At 30.2% G+C, this 24,903-nt stretch overlaps 1 protein-coding gene across 1 annotated transcript in view; it reads right to left on the bottom strand.

Moving 5' to 3' along the window:
* Nucleotides 1-5,532: 5,532 nt before the first annotated feature.
* The window catches only part of LOC115884794 (protein phosphatase 1 regulatory subunit 14B), a 90,997-nt gene continuing 71,626 nt past the window's right edge, over nucleotides 5,533-24,903 (bottom strand). The window contains exons 3-4 of the mRNA XM_030903477.1: nucleotides 13,783-13,884; nucleotides 5,533-6,408 (exon numbers count right to left, since the gene is read on the bottom strand). Coding sequence (XP_030759337.1) covers nucleotides 6,331-6,408; nucleotides 13,783-13,884 — 180 coding nt within the window. The 3' untranslated portion in view covers nucleotides 5,533-6,330. The remainder of the gene's footprint in view (nucleotides 6,409-13,782; nucleotides 13,885-24,903) is intronic.

Raw genomic sequence — 24,903 nt, 5'->3', positions numbered from 1 at the left:
TTTCGAAGAAAAATTTATGATTAATTTAAAAAAATAAAAATTTCCCAAATTTATAATTTCAGCCAAATAACTATTTACTCAACATGTTTATTTTTTGTCAATAATGACATGTATTGACTGTTTCCATTCTAAATATCTTGAGAACGGTTGCTGGTAGCGGTTTTTACCAAGAGACATTTTTTACGTGAAAAGTCATGAAAATTTATATTTTCTCACTCAGTAGTTTTACACAGGTACGGACGAGAAAAGTTATTACTGTTCAAAACAGTTAAAACACATCATCCAAATATTGACGTTACTTCAGAAATTATGTGGAAAAACCCTAAATAAAAATGAAACGTCTACACTCTGTATCTCCGAAACTAAGCATTTTAGGACATATATTTATACGAACTTTTTTACTTTTTTACTTTAAGTTTCCGGAATACAGTTCGGACCACCCTGTATATTTATATAATATTAATTTTAGTTAATTGTAAAAAAGTTTTTTTTTTTAATACACCTATACCGAATATATTTGTATATATATATATATAATGTATAATTCAATACTACATATATTCCTTTTCTTATGCACTCTTAATGAACTTTAAGAAAACAATTACAAAAATTTAAAATTTAAATTATTTAATAACAGGAAAAACATTTTAAATTCTATAGAACTATTTTCTATTCATACCGGGTATATGATCAGGTTTAATAATATGTTAAAATTATCATAATAATATTATACACAGACTGTAACTAATCTATAAGATATTTCCGTACTATTTGCTTGTAAAATTTAATAAAATGGCATGTGAGAGATACAATTTTATATTGATAAGCATACTAGTGATAATTAATAACACATATGGTTATCCAGTATCTGAGGAACAAAAAGAAGGAATTGTAGGAAATATAACCTTTTTCATAGTAAGTTTTTGTTTAATAAATATTTTATTAGTATTCATTTTATTTGTTATTATTCATATTTTTAATAAATGCTGAATAATAGGACCTAAATATAATAATATCCTAAATACAATAATTATCGACCAAGATTACCAATCTGAACCTATACCGTCATCAAGTTTTCCTTCAGATGAGAAAATGAATATAGAAAATAATATAGATATAGAACTAAATGGAATAAATATGAACGAATGCAATGAAAATAAAAATTATGAGAATACAGAGGAAGATGATTCAGGACCAAACCATGCAGGAAAAGAAGACTAGAAATAATTGTGAACCTAAGGATGATGCCCGGGAAGATGTTAATCTTTAAAAAGAAAGAGGCTACATCTACCATCAGTCATTACCTATGATAAGTGGATTGAATTAATGAAGGGAAAGGAGAAAAAACAGAAACTGGCAATGAAAACTTTACAAAAAAGAAAACAACTGAAATAAAATTTATAGAAAATAAAAAGATCTTCCTGGTAGAAATGACAAACAGAAACCAACGCAACGCCAGCTTAAACTTCTGTTTAAGCTAGCTGGCGTTGCATCTGCTGAATTAAATATAGGAAATTATTTTTTTTTATTTTATTATTTTAAAGTAGGGGAATCAGTTGAATCCAGGAAATATATTACAAATTGGAAATAATGAATATTACAGCTGCGAAATGGTCCAAATCTGCGGCAATTGGAAGTAAAAATGACTTGTTTTGGTACAAACTGAGTGATATAACAATGAAAATTGATGAATCTAAAAAAGTCAATTCAAGAAGTGTATATGTGGTACCTATCAACTAACAAATATTCAAGAATATTCTGATAAATTAATGTACTTTGTTTATTGTTCCTTAAATTAGTATTAATATGTACCTAATTTTTATTTAATATTTGTATAACATAGACAAAAAACAAAATAAGATATTAGGTATCACTTGATTTGTCTTAAGAATTATAGGATTAAACATCATGTTTTTTTTATTAAAAATATAAACAATTACCAAATGTCTCTTTTTGTCTTTTAAAGAAATTAATAAATAAAATATAATATTGTTTGCTTAGTTATCTGCAAAATTCAATATAGAGAATATTTTTGCAAGAATGTGGCCACAAATGGTGGTAAATATGGCCACATTTGGTTTGGTTTGGTGGCCACAAATGGGAAAAATCGTATATTTTCATAAAATGCTTATTTTCCGTTTATTAAGAATACAGATCTTTACAATAAAAGCAGACTTTGAAAGAAAAATGTTTGGAGAAGCACCAAAAATTTTGTTTTATCTCCAAAATTAACTACAAATATTTTTTCTGATAAGTCAAACTCTAAAAATCCCTTAACCTGGCCACAACCGGTGCTTCTACCCTAGATGTCTTTATAAGATGATCTTATTATGGGACATTCCGACATTCTATGAATATCCTGCGGATATTATGTGTTATATGGGCATAAATATTATTATAAAAAAATGAGTCCGAGAAGATTTTATAAAAAAAAGTTTTTAATTTTTTTTAAATTCTTCCACCACTTTAAAAAATTCTAAAAAATTCCTGAGTATAAAGAAGTATAAAAGACATTTTCTGACGATTTTTAGCGAGCGACATATTTCACAAAGGCTAAAAAATTAACATTTTAATTTTCTTTCCTCCGCTAAAAATCGGCTTTTCGTTTAAGAATCATGATCATATTATTTTTTCATCACGATCATATTATTTTTTCATCACGATCATATTTCATTTTTCAATAAAATTGAAAAAACAGTTTTTTTTAAATCTCGAAAACCGTTTGAGTTAAAAAGCTAAAAATTTAGGTAAATTATCTTGATTCAACACCAAATCGATCCCCTGAGTGCGAGTCAAAAAAGCTTCGGGGCAGATTTCCTATAATAATCCGGCTATACCCTTTATATGGGAAATGTTGTTATCGATCGTCATTTCCTAGTCATCTGACGCCGTTTTTTTCGATCATACGGTATATAATAGTCTAATGATATTCAATTAATAATTATTTTAGGCATTTGAAATAGGTGCTTGATAAAAACAAACTTTTCCATGTACGATGGCTATTTATTAAAATTCCTAACCTACGATAAAATTTATATTACGAATGATATAAAATGCATGAGATCACAATAGATCTTATATAAAAAGAAACCAATAAAATTACATGAGTAACATACGAAGAATTAATGGTGGCGGCTTAAATTTAATCCTTACAAATTATTTTTAACAAATTATTATATCGATATTGAAAGATAAGGGCTAAGGTTATTTTAAAGATATCTTGCTTTGGTTTGGTAAGCATTAGATGTTTTTTAATGCGCTTTTATAGATTCTACAGGGTGAGAGACATATAGAAAACATCTAATGCATTTTGTTTAATACAGATACTTTCAACTAATATGCACAATATGTAAAAAACGTAATAAACCGATATAAAAAAGAACTTTTGATATGATGTCCTACATACTCTCATATAATAGGTATGCTTAAATATTACCTAAAAATGACTAGGTACTGTATTATGAAAAAAAAAACATTCAACAACTAATTAAATCTAGGTAGTTTCAGAGCGAATTATACTAATGGTCTAAAAGTTTTAAATAACATAAATTCAACAAGGTATTATATTCATGTCCATTTTCAATATTTCAACAAAATGTTGTAGTTATACAATACTTTCTTGTTATGTTTTAGAATAACATGTTTTCACCAATTATAATTAGATACACTATACACATTCCATAAACAAACAATATGACTTTGAATTGGAAAAGCATTTGTTTATAAATTGGTTCTGAATTTAGGCAAGATTAGTTAAAACATCAAATAATATACTTAAGATTATAAAAAATCTACATAAATTCATTCAGACTGATTTGAACGTTTTCATAAACTTCATTAAGCTTGAGAGATTCAATGGTCTTCCAGTTCATCTACCGTATGATCGAAAAAAAAACGGCGTCCAGTTGGCTAAAAGGACAGCGATCTTCATTTCATAGCCATCGCAGACGCCGTTTTTTTTCGATCATATTGTACTAACAAATAAACTTGAATTTATTTTTTTCAGTAATAGAAATTTTTGGAAGTAAATGTGCTACTAAAAAGTTTGTGTTCAAATTTGTACAACTCAGTAGTTCTTTAACTAATTTGAAGCTTTTAGTTTTTTCCCATAGATGGGCACTAAATTGATGCAGTTAACTCTCTAAATGATATGTAAAATGATGCATGATAGACAGTAACTTAAAATCAGCAAATTCATTGGTACATAGACATTACAGATATTTTTTACAATTATATAGATGGTAGTGGAATATACAGTATGATCAAATTATCTTAATGATCAAGCTTAAAAAGTTAAAGCCCTCTTGATCATAAAACTTTTTGACTATATGGTATATTACAAGGATATTAATACAAATACAAAGCACTGTTCAAAGTTTATTTATAAAAACAACGTTTTTCAGTTGTGCTTTTTGTATTACAAATAAAGTCAACATTCTTGTTAGAATACTAAACATTATTAAGCCGCGTCCAAGCTACTCGAACAAAATGTTCGCGAACATATATAATTAAACAGATACTAAGTGAAAATTGTGAGATAGGTAGATTTATAAATAATAAAGCTAACAAGTACAGCCAGCTTAGGCCTATTAAGGAGCGCGGAGCGCCGAACGGCTTGGTTGTACGCCAGAGCGTATGCTAGAGCCTATGCTAGAGATACTTTTTGTTAATAAAGACCTTTATGATTATTTTTATTAAAAACCGGAATTATTATAGGATTCTGAAATTAAAAATTACTACTTAATAGGAAGTTTGACACCGGAAATTAAATTTTACCATTTACCACCGGGTGTTTCTGAAAAGTGGTTCACTTCTATAACTTTTTTAATTTTTTAGATAAAAAACGAGATTTGGTATGTTAGTATAGGGCCATAAATCAGGATTGATCGACGTTTTCATTTATTTTCGGTCACTACCTATTTCACCGGAAATGACAACAACTTTTGATTTAAATGGTACCCTCGATATTTTTTACCGTATATGATAGAAAATGACATTCCAAATACAATGATATATTATATGTCAACTTTTGACATTTTCAATTTAAAAATGGCCATAAATAAACGTAACGACAATTTTACTCCAAATACCAAGTATGTGGTACGAAATTATTCATAAAAAATGCTTTTTCCAAATATGCTAAGCCAGCCTCGTACCATTTGAAAAATTTGAGTTATCATTAAAAATACGATTTAGGCATCTTTTAAACGGTCATGAAAGGATACGAAAAAAAATTACACGATCAAATATATGTTTCCAAAGTTCTTTGATTACAAATTAATAGTTTTAACTCAGTCTTGGCACTCTAGACTGAAATTTAAAATGCAATTTTTATTTAATTGGAATTGTCTAAAATTGACGTATGGTATGTCATTCTATTCAGAATGTCATTTTCTATCACAAATAAAGTAAAAAGTACTTAGGATACAATCTAAAAATACAAAGTTGTAGTCATTTCCGGTGAAACAGGAAGCGACCGAAGGTAATTGAATACGTCAATCAATCCCGATTTATGTCATATACTAACAAACCAAATTTTGTTGTATTATCTGAAAAAATAAAAAAGTAAAAAAGTGAGCCCCTTTTGAGAAACACCTGGTAGAATCGGCTGAAAATGACTACAGGTCTTAAAAATACACTATAACGAATAATCTACGAAAAAAAACCTGTAACCCTCCGCCTGCTAAATATTGATTCTTCAACGACAAAAGTTCTTAAACTGTTTACCGGTTAATTTATTTAATAAAATGCTTGCACTCGAAATCCGGGCACTCGAAAAAACAGCGACTACCTAAACGCATCCTAGATCTATAGAGCAAACTTCCTGTTGTCGCATTCTTCCCCGCACCTCAGTCCTCGGGACCGATGCGATGGGCTGTGCCGTCGTTTATGACCTGCTGCTACGAGTATATACACGTTTTGTTCGAGTAGCTTGGACGCGGCTTTATGTTTAGCAGTATTTTCAAGTAAAAAAACGATAAAGCATTTGAAATTAATGCTAAAAAGAAACATTTTCGTATGTATGTATTCATAAAGAAGTTGACTTTTGATGTTCTGTCTTGTTTCACATCTACTATCTTTAACTATAGACAGTAAAATGTCTTCCCTAGGCAAGCAAGGCAAGACCAAAACTATTTTGCCAGTCTTATCGATGTAACAATAACTTGTGCAGTGAGTTCGTAGGTGTTTTTACAACATGTTGAACGGGAATGCGGAATATTCCAGTTTAAGCGTCGAACGATGCGCTTATAGCATGTCCCACTAATAACAGTTTTACTATCCAGCGGGACCTTGTTATTTTATTTTCATTTTGGCACTTCACTTCCAGTTTTAGAGCGTTTTTGCTTTCTCCAGCAGGTCGTTGATGAACTTCTCTCTTTGGGGACTTTTGGCGTCTGCCAGCAGGTTCTGGAACAAAAGATTCAATAAGAATACCATTAAAAATTATAACAAACAACGAAACAATGTCTTGGATTAATGAATGAATATACCGGGTGCGTCTCGAAAGTGGCTCACCACTATAACTTTTTTATTTTTTCAGATAAAAAAAAACGATATTTGGTATGTCAGTATATAAAATAAATTAGGATTGATTGACGTATTCAGCTGTTTTTGGTTCGGTTGGTGAACTTTCTGTTTCACCGGCAATGACTAAAACTAAGTTTTAGAATTTTTTTTACGGATATTTTAAATTTTCGATTTTTTTTTAGGAGAATGTCCAGTACTTAAAATAAAAGATATTTTTGAACAATGGTACAATAATGCCAAAAGTGAAAGAGTGGCAAAAATTTGTGAAAAAATTAAGTTAGAAGATTGTTCCGAAGAAGTTGATTCGTTTTTACAAGAAGAAAGTCGTTTCCAGGTGAGAAAGTTCTTGAAGTTTTTTTTCTTTTTTTATCTTTTTTTTGTTGAACTTAAATTATTGCCCTTTATGATTTTAATTTAATTGTTTTAATTTTCAAACTGAGCTTGCCATTATGTTATCTGTCATTGAATAATTGTGTAATTGTTTTTAACCTTCTTTGAAAAAAAAATTAACCTTTTAATTTGTTTTGTGATTGTATTTTTAATTTTTGGCCTCTGTATGACTATTGGAATTTGTTTATTATTCTGATTGCAGTTATTTTAGTTTTCTTGGGCCTGAAGATGGGAATTGTTAAGTCCCGAAACATGTCGCCCCTTCTTTTTTTGAAGCAAATTAAATTTAAATAAACATCTTAAAAGATTGTGAGTTTTTTGTCCCCTACCCCTCGTCAGAGGTTTTACTTTGATATGTACGCACACTGGGTTGGAGAACGTTTTGTTAATTCTATTCAGTGTCGTTTTCTATCGAATAAAGTAGAAATATACCGAGGGTGCCATTTAAAAATCTAAAGCTGTAGTCATTCCGGTGAAACAGGAAGTGGCCATATAAACGATTAACTACGTCAATTATTCCTAATTTATGTCATATACTAACGTACCAAATCTCGTTTTTTTATCTGAAAAAATAAAAAGTTATGGGGGTAAACCACTTTTGAGACGCACCCTATTGGTAAATGTTTATAAAATAATGAAAGGTCTTGAATCAGAAATATATTTTAACGTGAATGTGTAAGAATGCCTTTATTATTAGGTGAAATATGTCTCAATTTGTGATGATTAAAGAAGATATTCAATCGATTCAATTTTTGATGAAGGGAAGAAGAAACAGACGACGACAGAAGAAAATCAGATGACGTCCCATACCAATCTATTTATTTTACTAAAAAAAGTTTCTAATAATTTTTAAGCTAACTATGGATGGGTTTAAATATAAATTCGTCATGCGTCGTCACTTGTTGTTTTTAACCAGTTTCATTGGTTTATTTCAAAAATGACAGATCGTATTTCAATTTTATTGGTTTGACGGAACGATGAACGACAAACGGACGCCGATGCGTATGAACTCGCCTTTAGATTTTTGACGTTTGTCAAAGTCTTGCCAAATTATAGGTTATAATTTTGTGATAACTTTTGTCAAATACCCTGCGTTTTGGAAGATGATGCATTTTGATTCGTGTTATTTCGTGTGTTTTGTGTCTTTTGAAGTCAAGTGGAGGAAAAATCGAGTGAAAATTAACTGTAGAACCCAGAGCACAGTTTATGGTTAATACTCGCTGCCCAGGCAGAAAGTCTTATACAGATACACCAATAAAGTTACTACCAATAAAGTTCGTATACCATCTCGTCGTAGATAAGTGCATCTCGAATATGGTAGAAGGACCATACTAAACACATACTAAAAACTGGAGTAGATGTAAAATATCGACATCACACGATAGGTAAATAACGGATTTTAGTACTGCAGAAAAATAATGTCAAAAGGTACTGGTTTGAAAAAAAATTAAGATTAAAGTTAATTAATCAACCTGTGAGGTATAAAATTTGGTAAGTGTTATTCTTAATAAAGTAGTTTATTTTATTTATGTTGTTTTATTTATTCCTGCTGATAAATATAATCATAAATGCAGGAAGTTTCATAAAGCTTGAAAGTAAGAAATAGTTCTTTTTTATATTTTTTGGTATGTGGTGTCTTGTTTTTGTTTGTTTTGTATTAACACATACCGTTTTTTATTAAATAAAATAACTCGATTACATTTTTTCAGTTTTATACAGTTTTTTTTCACAATATTTTGAAGTTACTTGTCAGTCAAATTTTAAATACATATAGAAATTTCCTGCTATGCGTTCCAGTTGTACCAACTTATTTCTTTGTAAAATAAAATAAACTACTTTGAAATTAAAATGACAGACACATCTATCACTGTCAAGGATCTTCTCGTTGGACCGACTATACTTCTCAAGGTTTTGCATATTATGTGCAGCTTTAAATGGACAAGGTTGATTTTGTTGATTTTGTAAGGAGATATGCCATTTTTCAGAAATTATTAAGAATACTTCCTTTTAATATATTTCCAGTAAATAAAAATAAAACTCCCATATGAGGTCATTCACGTCGTACCAAGAGACGCTCCCTTTATATAATAACGACGCCTGCTTTTGAAATATGATCTCGACTTTTTTAATATTTTTTTTATTTGCCTTTTTTTCATATGCAAATAATAAGATGCCAACGTTTTCTTCTAAAAGAAATAAAATGACAAACAAAATACAAAACATCGAAAAATATATGCTTTACAGGTCTACGATAAAACTGACTGATGTCAATTGGTGTATATACAACAATATAAAAAATAAAAAGTCTAAGCCTTGGTTTACATGCATCCGTAATGCGTCGTCGGTCGTTAATTTTATGCAATTTTATTGGTTTATTTGAAAAATGACAGATTAAATACTTAAATATAATTGGAGCATTACGGTTGCATATAAACTCACCTTTAGATGTAAACTGTTAAAATAGATAATGGAAGTAAAATATAGGTAAGACTTGTTTAACCTACATTTTTCAAACCTTTTTGGAAGAAACCACAAGTTTTAATCCATTATTAATCAATTTTCAACGAATATCTATACTTTTTTTTGTTGTGATTTAAAAAAAGACAGCTGTGACCATTAAACCAAAATACTACTACATCTGTATCTCTGACTACTACTAACTGCTACCACAGATTATACAGATTATAATCTTTGTTTTTTCTTTATTGTTTTTCGTGGTTCCAATTTTCGGAATCGGGCACTAGTAAGGTGACTAGTTTGCGCACATAGCACGCCCACTTATGACCTCTAAAATTGTGCACATAGCCTGACCGGCACAGTTATTAGAGAGATATCGGAAAACCGAATAGCGTCATCCAGTATTTACGCGTACCTTATCATGGTTACGATATGCGCGAGTCAATTTTTAACGCAACACCCACTAATAACGTTACCGCCTGACGTAATTTGCGGATCAATTACACCAAGCGCTCTTTCTAAATAACCACTGATAACGTTTAAAAATTGCTTAAATGGGCATGTGCGGGTATTTGACAACCGGAGTCGGCCGGCGAGATCTTTTATTTTAGGTTATGTTTGAATTGTTCTGAATTATTGCTTTAGTTTTATTAGGTAATTTGATATTTAAGTAGCTGGGATTAGTTTTAATTAAATAAATATGGACCAAAATAGGGATTCCACCTCTTCCAATACTAAAGAACCTATAAAGAGTCTTAGGTTTACAGCAGATGACGACTTAGCCCTTCTAAGAGAATTTGTTGCTTGTTGCCCTAAACCCACTTGCAGACGTTGAACAATAAAGCACTGGAAATAAGCACTTTAGCCCTTTAGTTTTAAAATACCTAGTAAACAAAACAATTTCAAAGTTTTAAATTCAAAGTTAGGTTAAGTTTAAATAGCGGACGCGACGCGATCAGAATTCTTTTCGATCCGATAACTATAAATGAAGAGAGTTAATACCACATCACGTAAAGGAAATAACACCTGGCCTTATTAACGTCCATGCACGCTATTCAGTTTAGCGATATCTCTCTATTACGCTGTTTATTGTTATTTTACACGAGTTTATTTTTGCGCACAGGAAATTTGACTCGTTTGCGCATCGTCATAAAAAAACAATTTTCGTACCACGAATTAGGGACAAGATTTTTATCTGTATACTTGTAGGATACCTAATCTGTGCTGCTACTAACCAACAATTTGTTTTGTGTGGTCTGTGGTTGCTTTTGTTTAAATGTTTTGTTCATTATTCATGTTGGGAATTTATTTTTAAATTAATGTTAATCGTTAAGCAACCAGTAAACGCATAGAATATTGCATTTCTTTTGCAGAATCAAAATTGTCACTTTTTCGAAGTCAAATTTTACATAACCAAATTGTCACTCTAAATTGCTGTCTTTTTTAGACAGATGTCCCTGGCCTTGTCATTATTCAATTCATTATTCGAATTCTCAGAATGTTGTTAACAAAAGTTTCATCTTAAAATAAAATTTTAATCAATCACAATTGTTTATCTCCATCATTTACCGGATTAATATTACAGAAATTACAGTTCTCGTTGATTATTAGTTTGAAACAAAGATGACAGTGTCCTCCAATGAAAATGTCACGTGTGACATGGCCTTGAATTTTTACTTCCAACACGCGTAAAGATGTTTCACTTCAACAATGCGACCAGCTGGTAGTAAATAAGCTGTGATTTCTATCATAAAAAATCAATTAATTAATCAAAAATATCAATTAATTAATAGTAATTCTATTTAACTACCTTAATTATAAGGTGTAATATCAGTACAACTTTTTGTAACTCCAAAATAGATTTCAGGATATATATTATTTGTGTTTAATTCATCGATGTTTTCCCCATTTGAAATAAAACGCAGCCTGGCTCGATTGAGCGAAATCGTTGCTAATTTTAGCCAATTCGCGTGCGTTTTAACGGTAGTTAATTTATCGGCAGTCGTTTTAACCAGAATTACGAGGGATTTGTATATTTTGAGGTGAGCTGCCTGATCGCATGCATAAATATATAATCTTTTCATCGGCCCATAAACGTCAGGCCAGGTTGCTCTGTATTTATTTTTCTTTTTACTTCCTGAAAATATTTGTTTAAATATGAGTTCGATGTTTTGAAAATTTTGTTTGATTTAAGTTGGAATATCTGGATTTGTAACAGAAAATTACACAACAATACACCAAAAAAAGAATGTTTCGGTCATGTGATGTCCTTTCTATTTAATATCTTCATAATCACATAATGTTATCTTCAAAAATAAAAAAGGTTATAGTTTGCTAAAAGTGGGACAAAAGATAAAACATACAGGATGTTCTTTAATGCCATGCTAATATTTAGGGGGGTGGTTCTTGGCTTGGATCTAATGATCTAACTTCACATGAATGTAAGTCGTAAAACATCTATCTTTTGAGATACAGGGTGGTAAAAAAATTATAATAATTTTGGGTGCGTCCCACAAATGGCTCATCTCTATAACTTTTTTATTCAGACAAAAAACGAGATTCGGTATGTTAGTGTATGACATAAATTAGGATTGATTAACGTATTCAATTGTTTTTGGTCACTTCCTGTTTCACCGGAAACGACTACAACTTTTAATTTTTAAATGGCACCCTCGGTATTTTTTTACTTTATTCGATAGAAAAACACATTCTGAATAGAATGACATATCATATGTCAACTTTTGACATCCTCGCTTAATAAAAAATCGTATTTTAAATTTTAATCAAGAGTGTCAATCTATATTAAAAACACTAATTTTTAATCAAGGGGCCTTGGAGAAATAGATTTGATCGTCTAGTGTTTTTAGTGTCTTGTCCTGGCCGGTTATAAGATGCCCAATTCATATTTTTAATCATATCTCAATTTTTTTCAAATGGAACGAGGGTGGCTCATTAGCATATTTGGAAAAAGAATTTTTTTACGAATAATTTGATACCACACACTTATTGGTATTTCGAGTCAAATTTTCGTTATGAACCGCATGTTATAATTTGAAATAAACCATATGCGAAAATGTCAAAAGTTGGTAAGTCATTCTATTCAGAGTGTTATTTTCTATCGAATGAAGTAAAAAAATACCGAGGGTGCCATTTAAAAATCAAAAGTTGTAGTCATTTCCGGTGAAACAGGAAGTGACCGAAAATAACTGAATACGCCAATCAATCCTAATTTGTGTAATATGCTAACATACCAAATCTCGTTTTTGTAACTGAAAAAATAAAAAAGTTATAGGGGTGAGCCACTTTTGAGACGCACCCGGTATAGATATCTCTATGAAATTTTATTTAAAACACTGAATATTTTTGGAGAATAAATGATACACCATTGACTTTATATATAATACAACATAGTGGTTGTTAACTCGACTGTTACTTATAGGGGAACAGAATGGCAACACTGCCTATTGAGAACGCATGCACTTATAGCACAAATTAACTAAAACAGATGCGAAAGAACACCGAATTACGCGTTCAGGTTTCTGTCAAAATTCTGTTAAATAAATTAATTTTTTATACTATAAATATCTTTTTTTTCCTTATAAATAAACACATTTGTATCCCATTTTAAATAAGATATACAAATTACCAAAACTTAGAAATAACAGTTCAAAAGTTCAACAAAAATCCTACGCCCGTTTTTAAAAAGAAACATATAACCACGCACTATGTCATTCCAGCAAGCGAATACGACACAGCATAGGTTTCCGGACTAAACGACTGGTGTATTTACACCACTCAATAGGCGTGTGGGGTTTGTCGAGCGGTTTCCGATGCAGTCGCTTTCTTTCGATAGGGTTTTCAGCCGACTCGTCCCGTCGCGTCGTCTATCGACGAGCGGGCCGAGGTTGCCATATTTCAACCATAAAGCTCTTGCCGCGAGTAATAAACAAATTAACAACCTGTATATTTATCATCTTTATTTATTTCTAAACAATTTTCATCACTTGATTTTGTTTTGTACGACAAATGGTGGTTGCCAAAAAATTAAAGAAATCTTCGGGGTAAAATTGCTAAAAATCTGATGCGGTGACTGTTGTGTAGAAATTGTTCCTGCATCAACTGGCAGGAAATTAAGACACACAGAGAAAAATTGTACATCAAAAACACATTTTGGGGCATAGAAAACGTATATCAAATTTCATTAAGGATTTGTAAGTAATAACCTCAGAGTTATTATAAAAAAAAAGTTTTTTTTCAGAAAATTTTACCACTCTACCATAAAAGTTAGGATATTTAGAATATACATTACATTCATAAACTTTTTTTCTTAGAATAGGTCCAAGAATCACCCCTGTCATTAAGGAACACCCTGTATATAAGACATTAAACAATAAAAGTAAAAAATACCTGTAAATGTTTCCGCCTCTGGTCGTCACTGTCCATGTCGAGAAGTTCATCTATATCTACTTCGACCTCTTCATTATTTACACCGTTCTCTTCACTTTTTTTCTGCAAAAGATAAACTCTAGTTATTTTCCTTTTGTAAAATCGAATTAATATAAAACGTATTACAGTGGAAAGACACTTAATATTGTATTTGCAAACGCAGTTGCGCAAATCTTAACCGTGGATCTATGCAATCCTAGAAAATTCGTGTCAAGTACATGCAGGCATTATTATATTGTTTAATCAATTATAAATTTAATAATAATTATTATTATATTATGGTTGAACACAATGTGCTATGACATTTATAATTATTTTTTTACATTTCTTGCCACCTACTTAGCTAACCTAGATGGTATAAGATCTATCTAGTGTTACAAAATATATAAATAATCTATAAAATATACACAAAATAAGTTATTAAGATGATAAATAGCATTCAAAGTTTACTGTTACGTACAAAATTTTAATGAGTGTAAATGAAAATTGCGCTAAATATTTGTGTTCTATAGATCGAAGGATGTAAAGATGTAACGATAAAACTGACGGATGTTAGTTTCCTTGTTGATTTTAGGTATTACATCAGTGTCAATGTCAATATTACGTGGGAGAGTTATTAATTTACATGGCCGAATTCGAATAAAAGCACCATCGAATTTACAAAAAGGCGTTTTAACAACTATATCAAATACTGTTGATGTTAATTTGTATATATTATTGTAAAGGTCAAAAGCTAATGACCAGATATGCTTGTATTTTTCCTTAAAAACATTGATAGCATCTTTGTTTCAAAAATGTTTCGGATTTGGAACACCAATCAGCTACCTTAATTTACATCATCAAAATCATCTCTTTTTTCTTCAGAAAATCAGCATTATTTGGAGAACTTTTTAGCACAGCAGCGAGTAGAGCAAAAATATTATTTTTTTCGACACTCTGTTGATTAAATTCACAATGTTCAACCTTCTCCCACCACTTTTGACAATAGACACTGGCCTAGAGCAGTTATTTCCGCAATGAAATACTATACTCCACAGGGTGTTTCAAACTTTCTTCAAAATATCAACATTTTTTCATTTTTAATTTACGAAGAGGTACTAAAAAGTCAAATAGTTTTTCGTACCGGTGAGTGTATCTAACGTACGATCAAAAAGTTTTACGATCGAGCGAGCTTTGACTTTGACAGATAAGAAAATTCTCATGTAATTTCCCCTATTTTTCCGCACGTTTGATCATAACACGTTTTGATCATGTTCTATATAACAAAATATACACCGGAAAATCTACGTTTGATATTTTTAATGCGTTTTATGCCGTGTGCATGCTTCAATTCTTCCACCGGTATCGTTTAGTCACCTGATTCTGGGAAAACACGTTTGCCTTCAGGAATTTGAGAGGAATAAATGGAACACACGATCGTCATGAGAAGCTATGGGAAAACATTTCTCACATAACATTATCCCAAAGGTTCTTTATCGTTTCTTTGCAATTATCGTAATATGCGGAAAAGAATAGATACCTACGTTATGATTCATACCCTTCTTTCTAATGTTACTTATGTGAGATGTCTGTGGAAGAATAAACAAAAGGTACAAGTCACATTATTTTCATATATATTCTAATATTTCTTTTGTGAATGTAATTATTAGTAGACGAAGGAAAATCTTTCGTTTTGAACAATAAAAAAAAGCAATAAAGCTCTTAAAGCATAAATAAACATAATTTTGTAATAAAATTCCTTGTTTTTTCTATTCATCTTCACTAAACACAAACGCTATATTTAAAAAACAGTGTTTCCTTAATTGTCTTTACTAAAAATTGATTTATAACTGCAGGTTAAATTTCCAGTCAGTCTGTCCGAGAATTTCGAGATTTAGTTTAGATCTGCGCGCTGGTAGTCGTTTACAACGCAGCGGATAAAGAATACTGTACCGTAGTTCCGCTTTCAGTCGACAGAGTGAGCGGTTGCCGGATACAGTGTTGCCAGAACTACTGATTAATCCGTAGATTTACGGATTTTGGGTATTACAGTACGTTAATAATACGGATTTTCTATCATTACACAATTTAATATAATATTATATAATTAAAAAAAGAACGGAGTCAGAGTTGGCAAGATTGAAGATACTTCATATGTAAAATATTATGGTAAATGTCAATAATCGTCATTTCCAAGCCAACTAAATGACTTTTTTCGATGATACGACATATTCAGTACATATAACAGAATTTTTGCATTTGTTGTTTAATCTATGTTTAACACGAATAAATTTTCAATACATAAACGCGGATTTTTCATCCAAAGATATTTTCGTCAAACGAATTACAAATATTACACATGTTAATATGGCAACATTGGCGATTTCAGTTTCACACCTTCTTCGATATGCCTTCGCTGGCCGAATTAGAGAAAATGAGTGTTTTATGCGTTGGACGCAGAACGATTGGTGTCACCACCGTACAGCACTTGAGACGTAAGGGGAAATCAAATCAGCCTTGTGATAGGATACGTATCTTCTCAATTCTTTCAATCAACGGGTAAAACGTTATGTGTAGACGGGGCTTTACTCGCTGCAAGTATTTCGAATATCGTGACCTGCCAAAATCTCCGAGTTGATCTATTTTAAGGTCGCAGCCCGGCATGCGGAAACGAAGACGCTTCCAAAAGCGAGCAGGCCAGGGATCGGTCGGCTGCAATTTGTTTTTCTTGCTTGCAGGACGACGAAGACGATTATGTTGACGAGGGAACCGCAACGGCGACACCAGCTGTTTCGGCACAAGTGCTTTGATGGAGTTTTTTACTCGTTCCACGATGATTTTTATGCTTCGCCGTGTTGCACAATCTCGCTCGTTTATTTTTTCCAGCTTGATCGTAACCAGCGGGATGATATAGGCCTCAGTCTAGAAGTTAGGACGTCACAAAAGTAGATATTTTTATTGGCATACGAAAATATCGAGAAAATTACATTTATACAATTATGATTTACAGTATTCTACAGGGATATACACTCACCGGCAAAAAAAACCGGCCACTAAAAACTAGTCCCAATTTATGCATTCCCTGTCATTAAATACTGCTGTAAGATTCACTACCTACTACAGACATGATAAAAAGTGTACTTTGTTTATATCATGACTGCAGATTGCAGTCAGGGCACCAGGAAAAGTACATACATGCTTTCCGCAACGTGGCGGGACGGGAGGCGGATCCGACGAAAAAAAATTACGGCCGACATTTCTGGGACGGGGCACGGCCGAGTTCCGGCGAAGCTCAGATCGTGCTCGGCCTGGCAATGGAATGTATATGTAGTAAAGAACTCTTGACATTGTTTGGCCTTGTCTTCACCGACGCACGGGCTCGACCCATAGACTTAAAAATAAAAATAATAGACTGAGCATCTTATTTCATAAAACTCCAGCCATGGAACATGCGGTCAGACACTGTCTTGTTATTGTTGTGTTATTGTTTTAGGTTATAACGAGTGCGACACGAGCGATAGATAGGTTGTCTCTGTCATAACGGTCGTTCCCTGACGACTCTGCCGAAAAACACAACACTGAGTTATAATTGTATAATTAACACACCCTGTAGAAATCTTATACTTTATATTCATCAGCACTTATGTTCATATTTAAGCCGCTGCACGACGCAGGCACAGGGTTCCTTCAGAATCCATCAACGCGTATTGTACTCCCGCTTTCCTGTTTAATAATGTTTTTAAAACATCTCCACCAAAAACCTCAAAAATTAACTGGGCAGTCGGAGGAATTGTAAAAGATAGACCGTCGGAGTGAACCGAAACGAAAATTCGCCCAGAAATCGTCCGGATTTTCGCGGAAAATTTCTCGTTCGTGTCAACGATTAATCGACAAACTGTCTGCGGAGCTTAATCAAGTGAAACCAGTGCAACATCGGAAGAAGAAGGTTCCAAGTCCTGGGGAACGAGACAAACATCGCCCAAGTACCTAAAGGAGCGGACGGAGGGACAAAAATCGCCCAAATTCCATAGATAACCTGTCTAGGGGAAAGAACAAAAATCGTCAAGTACCTACTAGAAAGAGCGGAAGGACAAAAATCGCCAGAAGCTCATAGTTAAGAAGAAAACGAAAACAACGAGAAACAAAGCAACCAAACAACCCAGAAAACCCTATGAAAAGTCACTTAATGTAAGTACCTTTCAAACTATCCTTTTAGCTCCTAAGTTATTTTAACCATTACCTTATTTTTTAACTATAATATAATACAATAAAATTAAAAAAATTTCAATCATCCCAGATTTTGATGTGCGAAAATTTCAAGAATTTAATCAATCTAGTCAACAACCTATCAATAAGTTCTGAATCCCACATTAATAAAAAAAAAAACCAATCGAAAATAAAATGGCTACACCTAATTATCAGTATTACATATCAAGCAGATAAATCCCAAATTTTGATGGTAATTCTAAACAATTGTGTAGATTTTTGAGATCTTGCGAACACTTTCTTTTAAATCATCAAAACCCAAACACGCCTGATGCACCAATACAATATTGTTTATTGACAAACTTATAAAGGGAAATTAAAAGGTAGAGCAGCAGATATAATTGCCTCTAGAGTAGAATTAGATTCATGGCAAAAAGTAAAAGTATTTTAATGTTAAAACATTCTCTGATAAAGAATCCGAAGATTGTATTTTAGTTCAAGATATAATTTCTATGAAACCAATTAGAAATGAACCTATCCAAAATTTTTGCATTAAGTTCAAGACGCTAGAAGGTTTGGTTTGTTATCAAAATTAATAATTCTTGATGATTTAGATCCAGTTAAATAATACAAAAATACAACATACGATGAACTATGTTTAAAGACATTTATTAATAACTTAGATTATCACACACAACTTGTAGTAGATTAAAAAACCAAATTCCACTCGAGCAAGCGATGGCATTTGTAAGAGAAGAAGAAAACTTTTAAAATTTAAAAATCAAACAATTATGCATAAACCAATAACCAATAATCAATTTACGCAAAGACCAAATAATACAAATAATATTTTTAAACAACCAAATCAATCATTTAATAATTTTCCAAAACAACTACTTAAATAAAAAATGCTCAAAATAAAAAAATAAAAAAAAAAAAAATATATAATAATAATTTTAATATAAAAAAAAAAAAAAAAAAAAAAAAACTTTTTAATAATAATAACCATAATCAAAAACCATTTATTAACGCACAAAACTCAGGTACGTTTCAAAACACAATAATTTTACAAGACCACAATTTAATAATACCTTTGGTAGACCATTTCAAAATAACCCATCTACTTCTAAACTACCACCTGTAGAGCCTATGGACACATCTTCAGGAAATTCACGAATAAGCAATCGAAAACCAATACCTAATTTTGCTATCGATAATAATCAATCAAATCAATACGAAAACGATAATTAATCAATGTTATGATTTGAAGAAAATTTATTTTCGAACAATCAGATGAATACCAATACGATTCTAATGAATATAACTATGACCCAAATCAATATCAATATCCGGAATTATAATTATTGAAAATTATGCATAATAATGAAAAATTTAGAAAATGATTCAAAATTTTCAGATAACCGAAAAATCAGAACAAACGGACCATTAATTAATTAAATAATACATACTTATTTCACATTTACCAATGATATTTATACCAGAACTAAATGCTAAAATTTTTGTAATAGACACAGGATCAGGAAAAAGCCTTTATTAACTTTCCTTTAAGCTTATCATTTTTTTGCCAGGATATTATTATATATAGAAAACTTTACAGTAAAAACAAGTCGCATCGCTATCTTCCTTATCACAACTGGTAGTGGTGGTTAGTAATACCTATATTTCTATGTTTTAACATAGACGGATGTCATAAATTCTTTATATTTGATTTTTTCAGAAAAATATTTTTTTTTTTTTTTTTTTTTTTTTATTTTTAAAACAAATTTACGCTAATCTAGACATATGTAATTCCATATTAAGAACACCTTATGCAGATTATTTACTTTCTTCTTTTATAACCAATTTAAAAATTTGATACTTTGTTGAAAAATAAAAATAAAAATCATATTTAAACCTTATACTTTCTCAGTACCAGCACGTACTACTCAAAAGATCAAGTTGCCTGTTAAACAAAAAAACGGTTACAGCAATTTTTTATTATATACAAATTTAGCGGATGGAGTTGAAATACCCGAATCTTTAATCACAATATCAAATTTCTCGACATATGTAATGCTAACTAACGCACGTGAAAAAGACGATTAAATATAAACCTATAATAAAACCTTTTGACACAGAACCGATATTAGAAAATGAAGTAAATTTTATTAAAATTGGAAACCCCAATACAGAATTAGATTTTCATATTGATACTTTTAAGAAAACAATCTTTTAAAAAACCTTAAGATATGTAAAACATTGTAATAAAGAAGAATATTTAAAAATCAGAAATTTCATTGCTATTCAATATCGTTGATTATATTCCATTGTGACGGCAATTACATTAAGTTTTACTAATCAAATAAAACATTGAAATAAAAACTAAACAGATGGAATCTCCGATTTATACAAAAACATATCGATACCCCGAAATTCACAAAACAGAAGTAAAAACTCAAGTTAATAAAATGTTAAATGACGGAATAATACAACATTCAAATTCTCCATGGTCAAGTCCAATATGGATAGTTCCAAAAAAATTAGACGCGAGTAAAAAAAAGAAAATGGCGCATAGTAATCGATTTTTTAGGAAAATTAAATTTTTAAAAACTGTAGACGACAAATTTCAATTACCGAATATTAAGATATATTAGAGATAAATTAGGGAAGAGCAAAATATTTTAGTTACACTTGAATTAAGCTACGGGTTTTATCCAAATAGAATGAAAAACGAAAGATATACCTAAAACAGCATTCTCGACAGATACAGGTCATTATGAGTTTAAAAGATTACCATTTGGATTAAAAAACGCACCTGCCACATTTCAACGTGTTATGAACAATATTCTTCGCGGTTTACAAAATGAAATATGTGCAGTTATTTAGATGAACATTATTATTTTAAAAAAAAAAAAAAAAAAAAAAAAAAAAAAAAAATAAAAATACTATTTTTGAAAGACTTAAGAAACGCAAATTTTAAAGTTCAGCTAGACAAATCGGAATTTTTACATAAAGAAGTCGATTATTTAGGACAAAAATTACTTCAAAAATTGTGTAAAAACCAAACCCGGATAAAATAAATTCAGTGAAACACTTTCCAATACCTAATACACAAAAAGATATTAAATTCGATTTTAGGATTAGCAGGGCTTATTTATAGACGTTTCATAAAGAATTTTGCTAAAATAAGTAAAACCTTTAAACTCATTGTTTGAAAAAAAAGGAATAAAGTAGATCATTTACACCTCATTCATTATTACGCCTTTAATCATTTTAAAAATTTATTATTTATTTCTATTTTTAGTGGGAGTTTTTTTTACATAAGAATTTATATTAACCACTGACGCATCTAATATAGCACTCGGAGCAGTTTTAAGTCAAGGAAATCCTCCAAACGATAACCCAATTGCATATGCTTCGCGCACGCTAAACGAAACCGAACAAAAATATTCTATACTAGAAGAATTGTTTAGACAATGTATGGGCATAAATAGTTTTAGACCCTATATACGGAAAATAAAGGTTTAAAATCTATACCGATCATAGACCACTTGTTTGGCTATATAATCTTAAAGAACCGAATTCGAAATTAATGAGATGGAGACTCAAATTAGAAGAATATGATTACACTATAATTTATAAAAAGCGGGAAAACAAATTACTAACGCGAATGCATTTATCCCGAATCCATTTAAATGCTATTGAAACAGAGTCAATTTTAAATAATCAACCGCGCAGAAGCGCCCAGTGGAGATCATAACCTCGCGACACAAGACAAGCAATAAACTCTTTTAGAAAGAGACTTTAATCCACAAGATTTATGTGATTTTTGACATTTTTGACACTCTCGAGGATATTGAAACACTTATACCTAAACATAAAAATATGAACAAAAAAAAAAAAAAAAAAAAAAAAAAAAAAAAAAAAAAAAAAAAAAAAAAAAAAAAAAAAAAAAAAAAAAAAAAAAAAAAAAAAAAAAAAAAATGAAAAAAGTTATCGAAAGAAATCAAATCAATACCATCAAAAATAAAACCTAAAACTCTTTAAAAAAAAAAAAAAAAAAAAAAAAAAAAAATTGAAATAATAAATAATAAACTGATCAATTTTTAATAAAAAAAAATCTCCTTATATCCCTTATCAAAAGACGGGAACATCAAAGTTTAGATGATCAATAGAATCATTCATGCAAACTTACCTAACGATTTAAATATTATTGTCAATTTTCTTAAAACCTATTTAAAAAATATTTTTTATTTTTTTACGTAATATATATTTCTTTTTCTTAAAGAATATTAGACCATATCATTTTCCATAAGCCAATGACCGATCCTTTCAATCATTTCTTAAATTATCTCACCTTGAATGTTCAAAATTAGTCAATAATGTTGAACCTGACGAAAGGAAAAGAATTATTCAATATTCACACGAAGGAAAAACTAAACACCGTGGAATAAAATAGACTACAATAACGTTATTTTTTATTTTTTTTTTTTTTTTTTTTAAAAAACAAATTGAAAACTACTCTAACTAATATTATATCAATGATTGTGAAATCTGTCATAGAGCTAAGTATAATAGAAGGGAAAACCTCCCTAGAAGTGAACCCTTTAATTTTAACTAATAACCTTTTCGAAACCATATGAAATAATACATATTAGATACATTTAAAATATCTAATAAAAAATCTCTATAATAGATCAAACTTTCAAAATATGCAACAATCTTTTACCTTATCTCGGCGCAGCTAATTTCAGCTTAGATAGAACAAATATATTAAATTTCTTTTCACTTTATGGGTATACCAAAAACAAATAGTCGCTGATAACGGGACAGAATTTAAAAAATGAAAACATTAAAAAGATCTATGTGCGCATATTTGAAAAAAAAAAAATAAATATACACTTTACTACTAGCAACCTGTATCATAATTGAATCCCAATGGGAATCTATAGAAAGATTACATTCTACATTATTAGAACATATAAGACTACTAAAAGAACAAGATAAAAAATTCAGATATATATACCAACTCATGAGATATGCTATTATTGCCTATAATAGTACAATACATTCTCAAACAAATTTTACTCCTTTTGAATTAACCCTAGGTCATACCGACTCTAGAGATCCTATGTTAATTATACCAACACAAGTCTATTCTGATTATATCTATACACATAAAACTAATACACAAACTCTTTATGATAAAATTAAAGAAACTTTTTTTTTTTTTTTAATAAAAACAAAAAACAGATAGATTATCATAACAAAGATAAAAAGACTAATGAAGTAAAAATAGGAACAACTATCTACAAAAAGAAGGAATGATCAACAGAGATTGCAAAAAATAAAGAATAATTTTTAGGTCCCTTACACGGTCTCTAAAATACTAGAAAACGGCAAACTAGAAATTTAAATTACAAAAAATAATAAAACTGAAATAATACATAAAAAATGACAAACTAAAATAACTAAAAAATTTTCAGATGGTATCGCAGCCTTCTTGTTCGTCATCGAAGAAAAAACACAAATATAGTAAACTTAAATAACTACCCTGGTATACTACCATTCAAATTGGAAAAGCAAAAATTCAAATCTAAGATTCAATCATCGATCATAACCACATGTGTACAATTAGCAACACTGTAACCGAATTTTATGAGACTAAAATCATTTATTAATATAACCATAAAATAAGTAATTTATCTTGTAGTTTATTCCAAATTCCAAACCAAACCAAAAAAAAATAAATATAGAGAATAAAATCGAATTAACAATATATCAATTGTATCCTAATAATAAAAGAAATAAAAGAGGAATATTAAATCCTTTAGGAACAGTTATAAAATGCATAACTGGGAACTTAGATTCTACAGATGCGGAACGATACGACAAACTTATACCCAGGGAGTTACAATTAAAAAATAAATTAAAAAAATGTATCATAAAACAAATCACAGTTAATGCAAAAATCGATAGAGAATTTCAATGAAATTATATTCAAATGAGTTATATTCCAGAAATCAAGAATAATATTAGAACAAAAGCTTGTATATATCTAGGAAGACTACAATTAAAATAGGATATTAAATAAAGATAATGAAGAAAAAAGATATTTTTCAAAATATGATTATATATAAACTTATTTTCCAAATATATATGATAATTTTTTTTGAGAAAATAGCAAAGGTAGCTATATCATTGCAAAAATAAAGTTTTACACAAACTCAATTGTAAATCCGATAGAGTTATTTAAGGAATTAGAAAACTTATATAAAAACCAAAATACAGACCAAGATATTTTCCTTTGGAAATAAAGATCGCAAAATATTCTAAACTTTAAAAAATTATAAGAGATAAAAAGTTACAATCAAAAGACTATACAATAACATTTATTATGGAAATTCCTTTAGTAAAACCAGACTTGTATTACTATTATAAGTTGATTACCTCTTACCAATTCCCAACAAACAATCCGATTTCATTGATAATTCCTTTTAAACCTTACCTCGCATTAAGTGATACGAAGTATGCATATATGGACGAAGAATGTCAAGAAGTAATATTACAAGAATACCTCTGTAAGAAGACTCATCCCCTGAGACTTAAAGGAAATGAGCCCCATGTGAAGCATAAAACTTATTTAATTTTGAGCAAAGCGACACGAAATTAATTGTCATCCGTTCCAGTATTCCGATAAAAGATATTCAAATTAGCCGAATCTCTCGATAGTCACGGTGATCCATCACCACTTCCTCAAAAACACTGGCAACCCACTTAACGTGCAACACCCAACCGTGCAACGAAAAGAAAATGTACCCCTATATGGTACATATCTGATTGAAGCAACCCCATTCTGCGAGATACACTTAGAAAAAATCATCTTGAAGACACATC

Source organism: Sitophilus oryzae, unplaced genomic scaffold (genome assembly GCF_002938485.1).
Source record: "Sitophilus oryzae breed Bouriz unplaced genomic scaffold, Soryzae_2.0 scaffold_357_pilon_pilon, whole genome shotgun sequence".
Taxonomy (NCBI): Eukaryota; Metazoa; Arthropoda; class Insecta; order Coleoptera; family Curculionidae; genus Sitophilus; species Sitophilus oryzae.
Note: the sequence above shows the minus strand (reverse complement) of the source record. Positions and strands in the feature narration are given on the sequence as shown.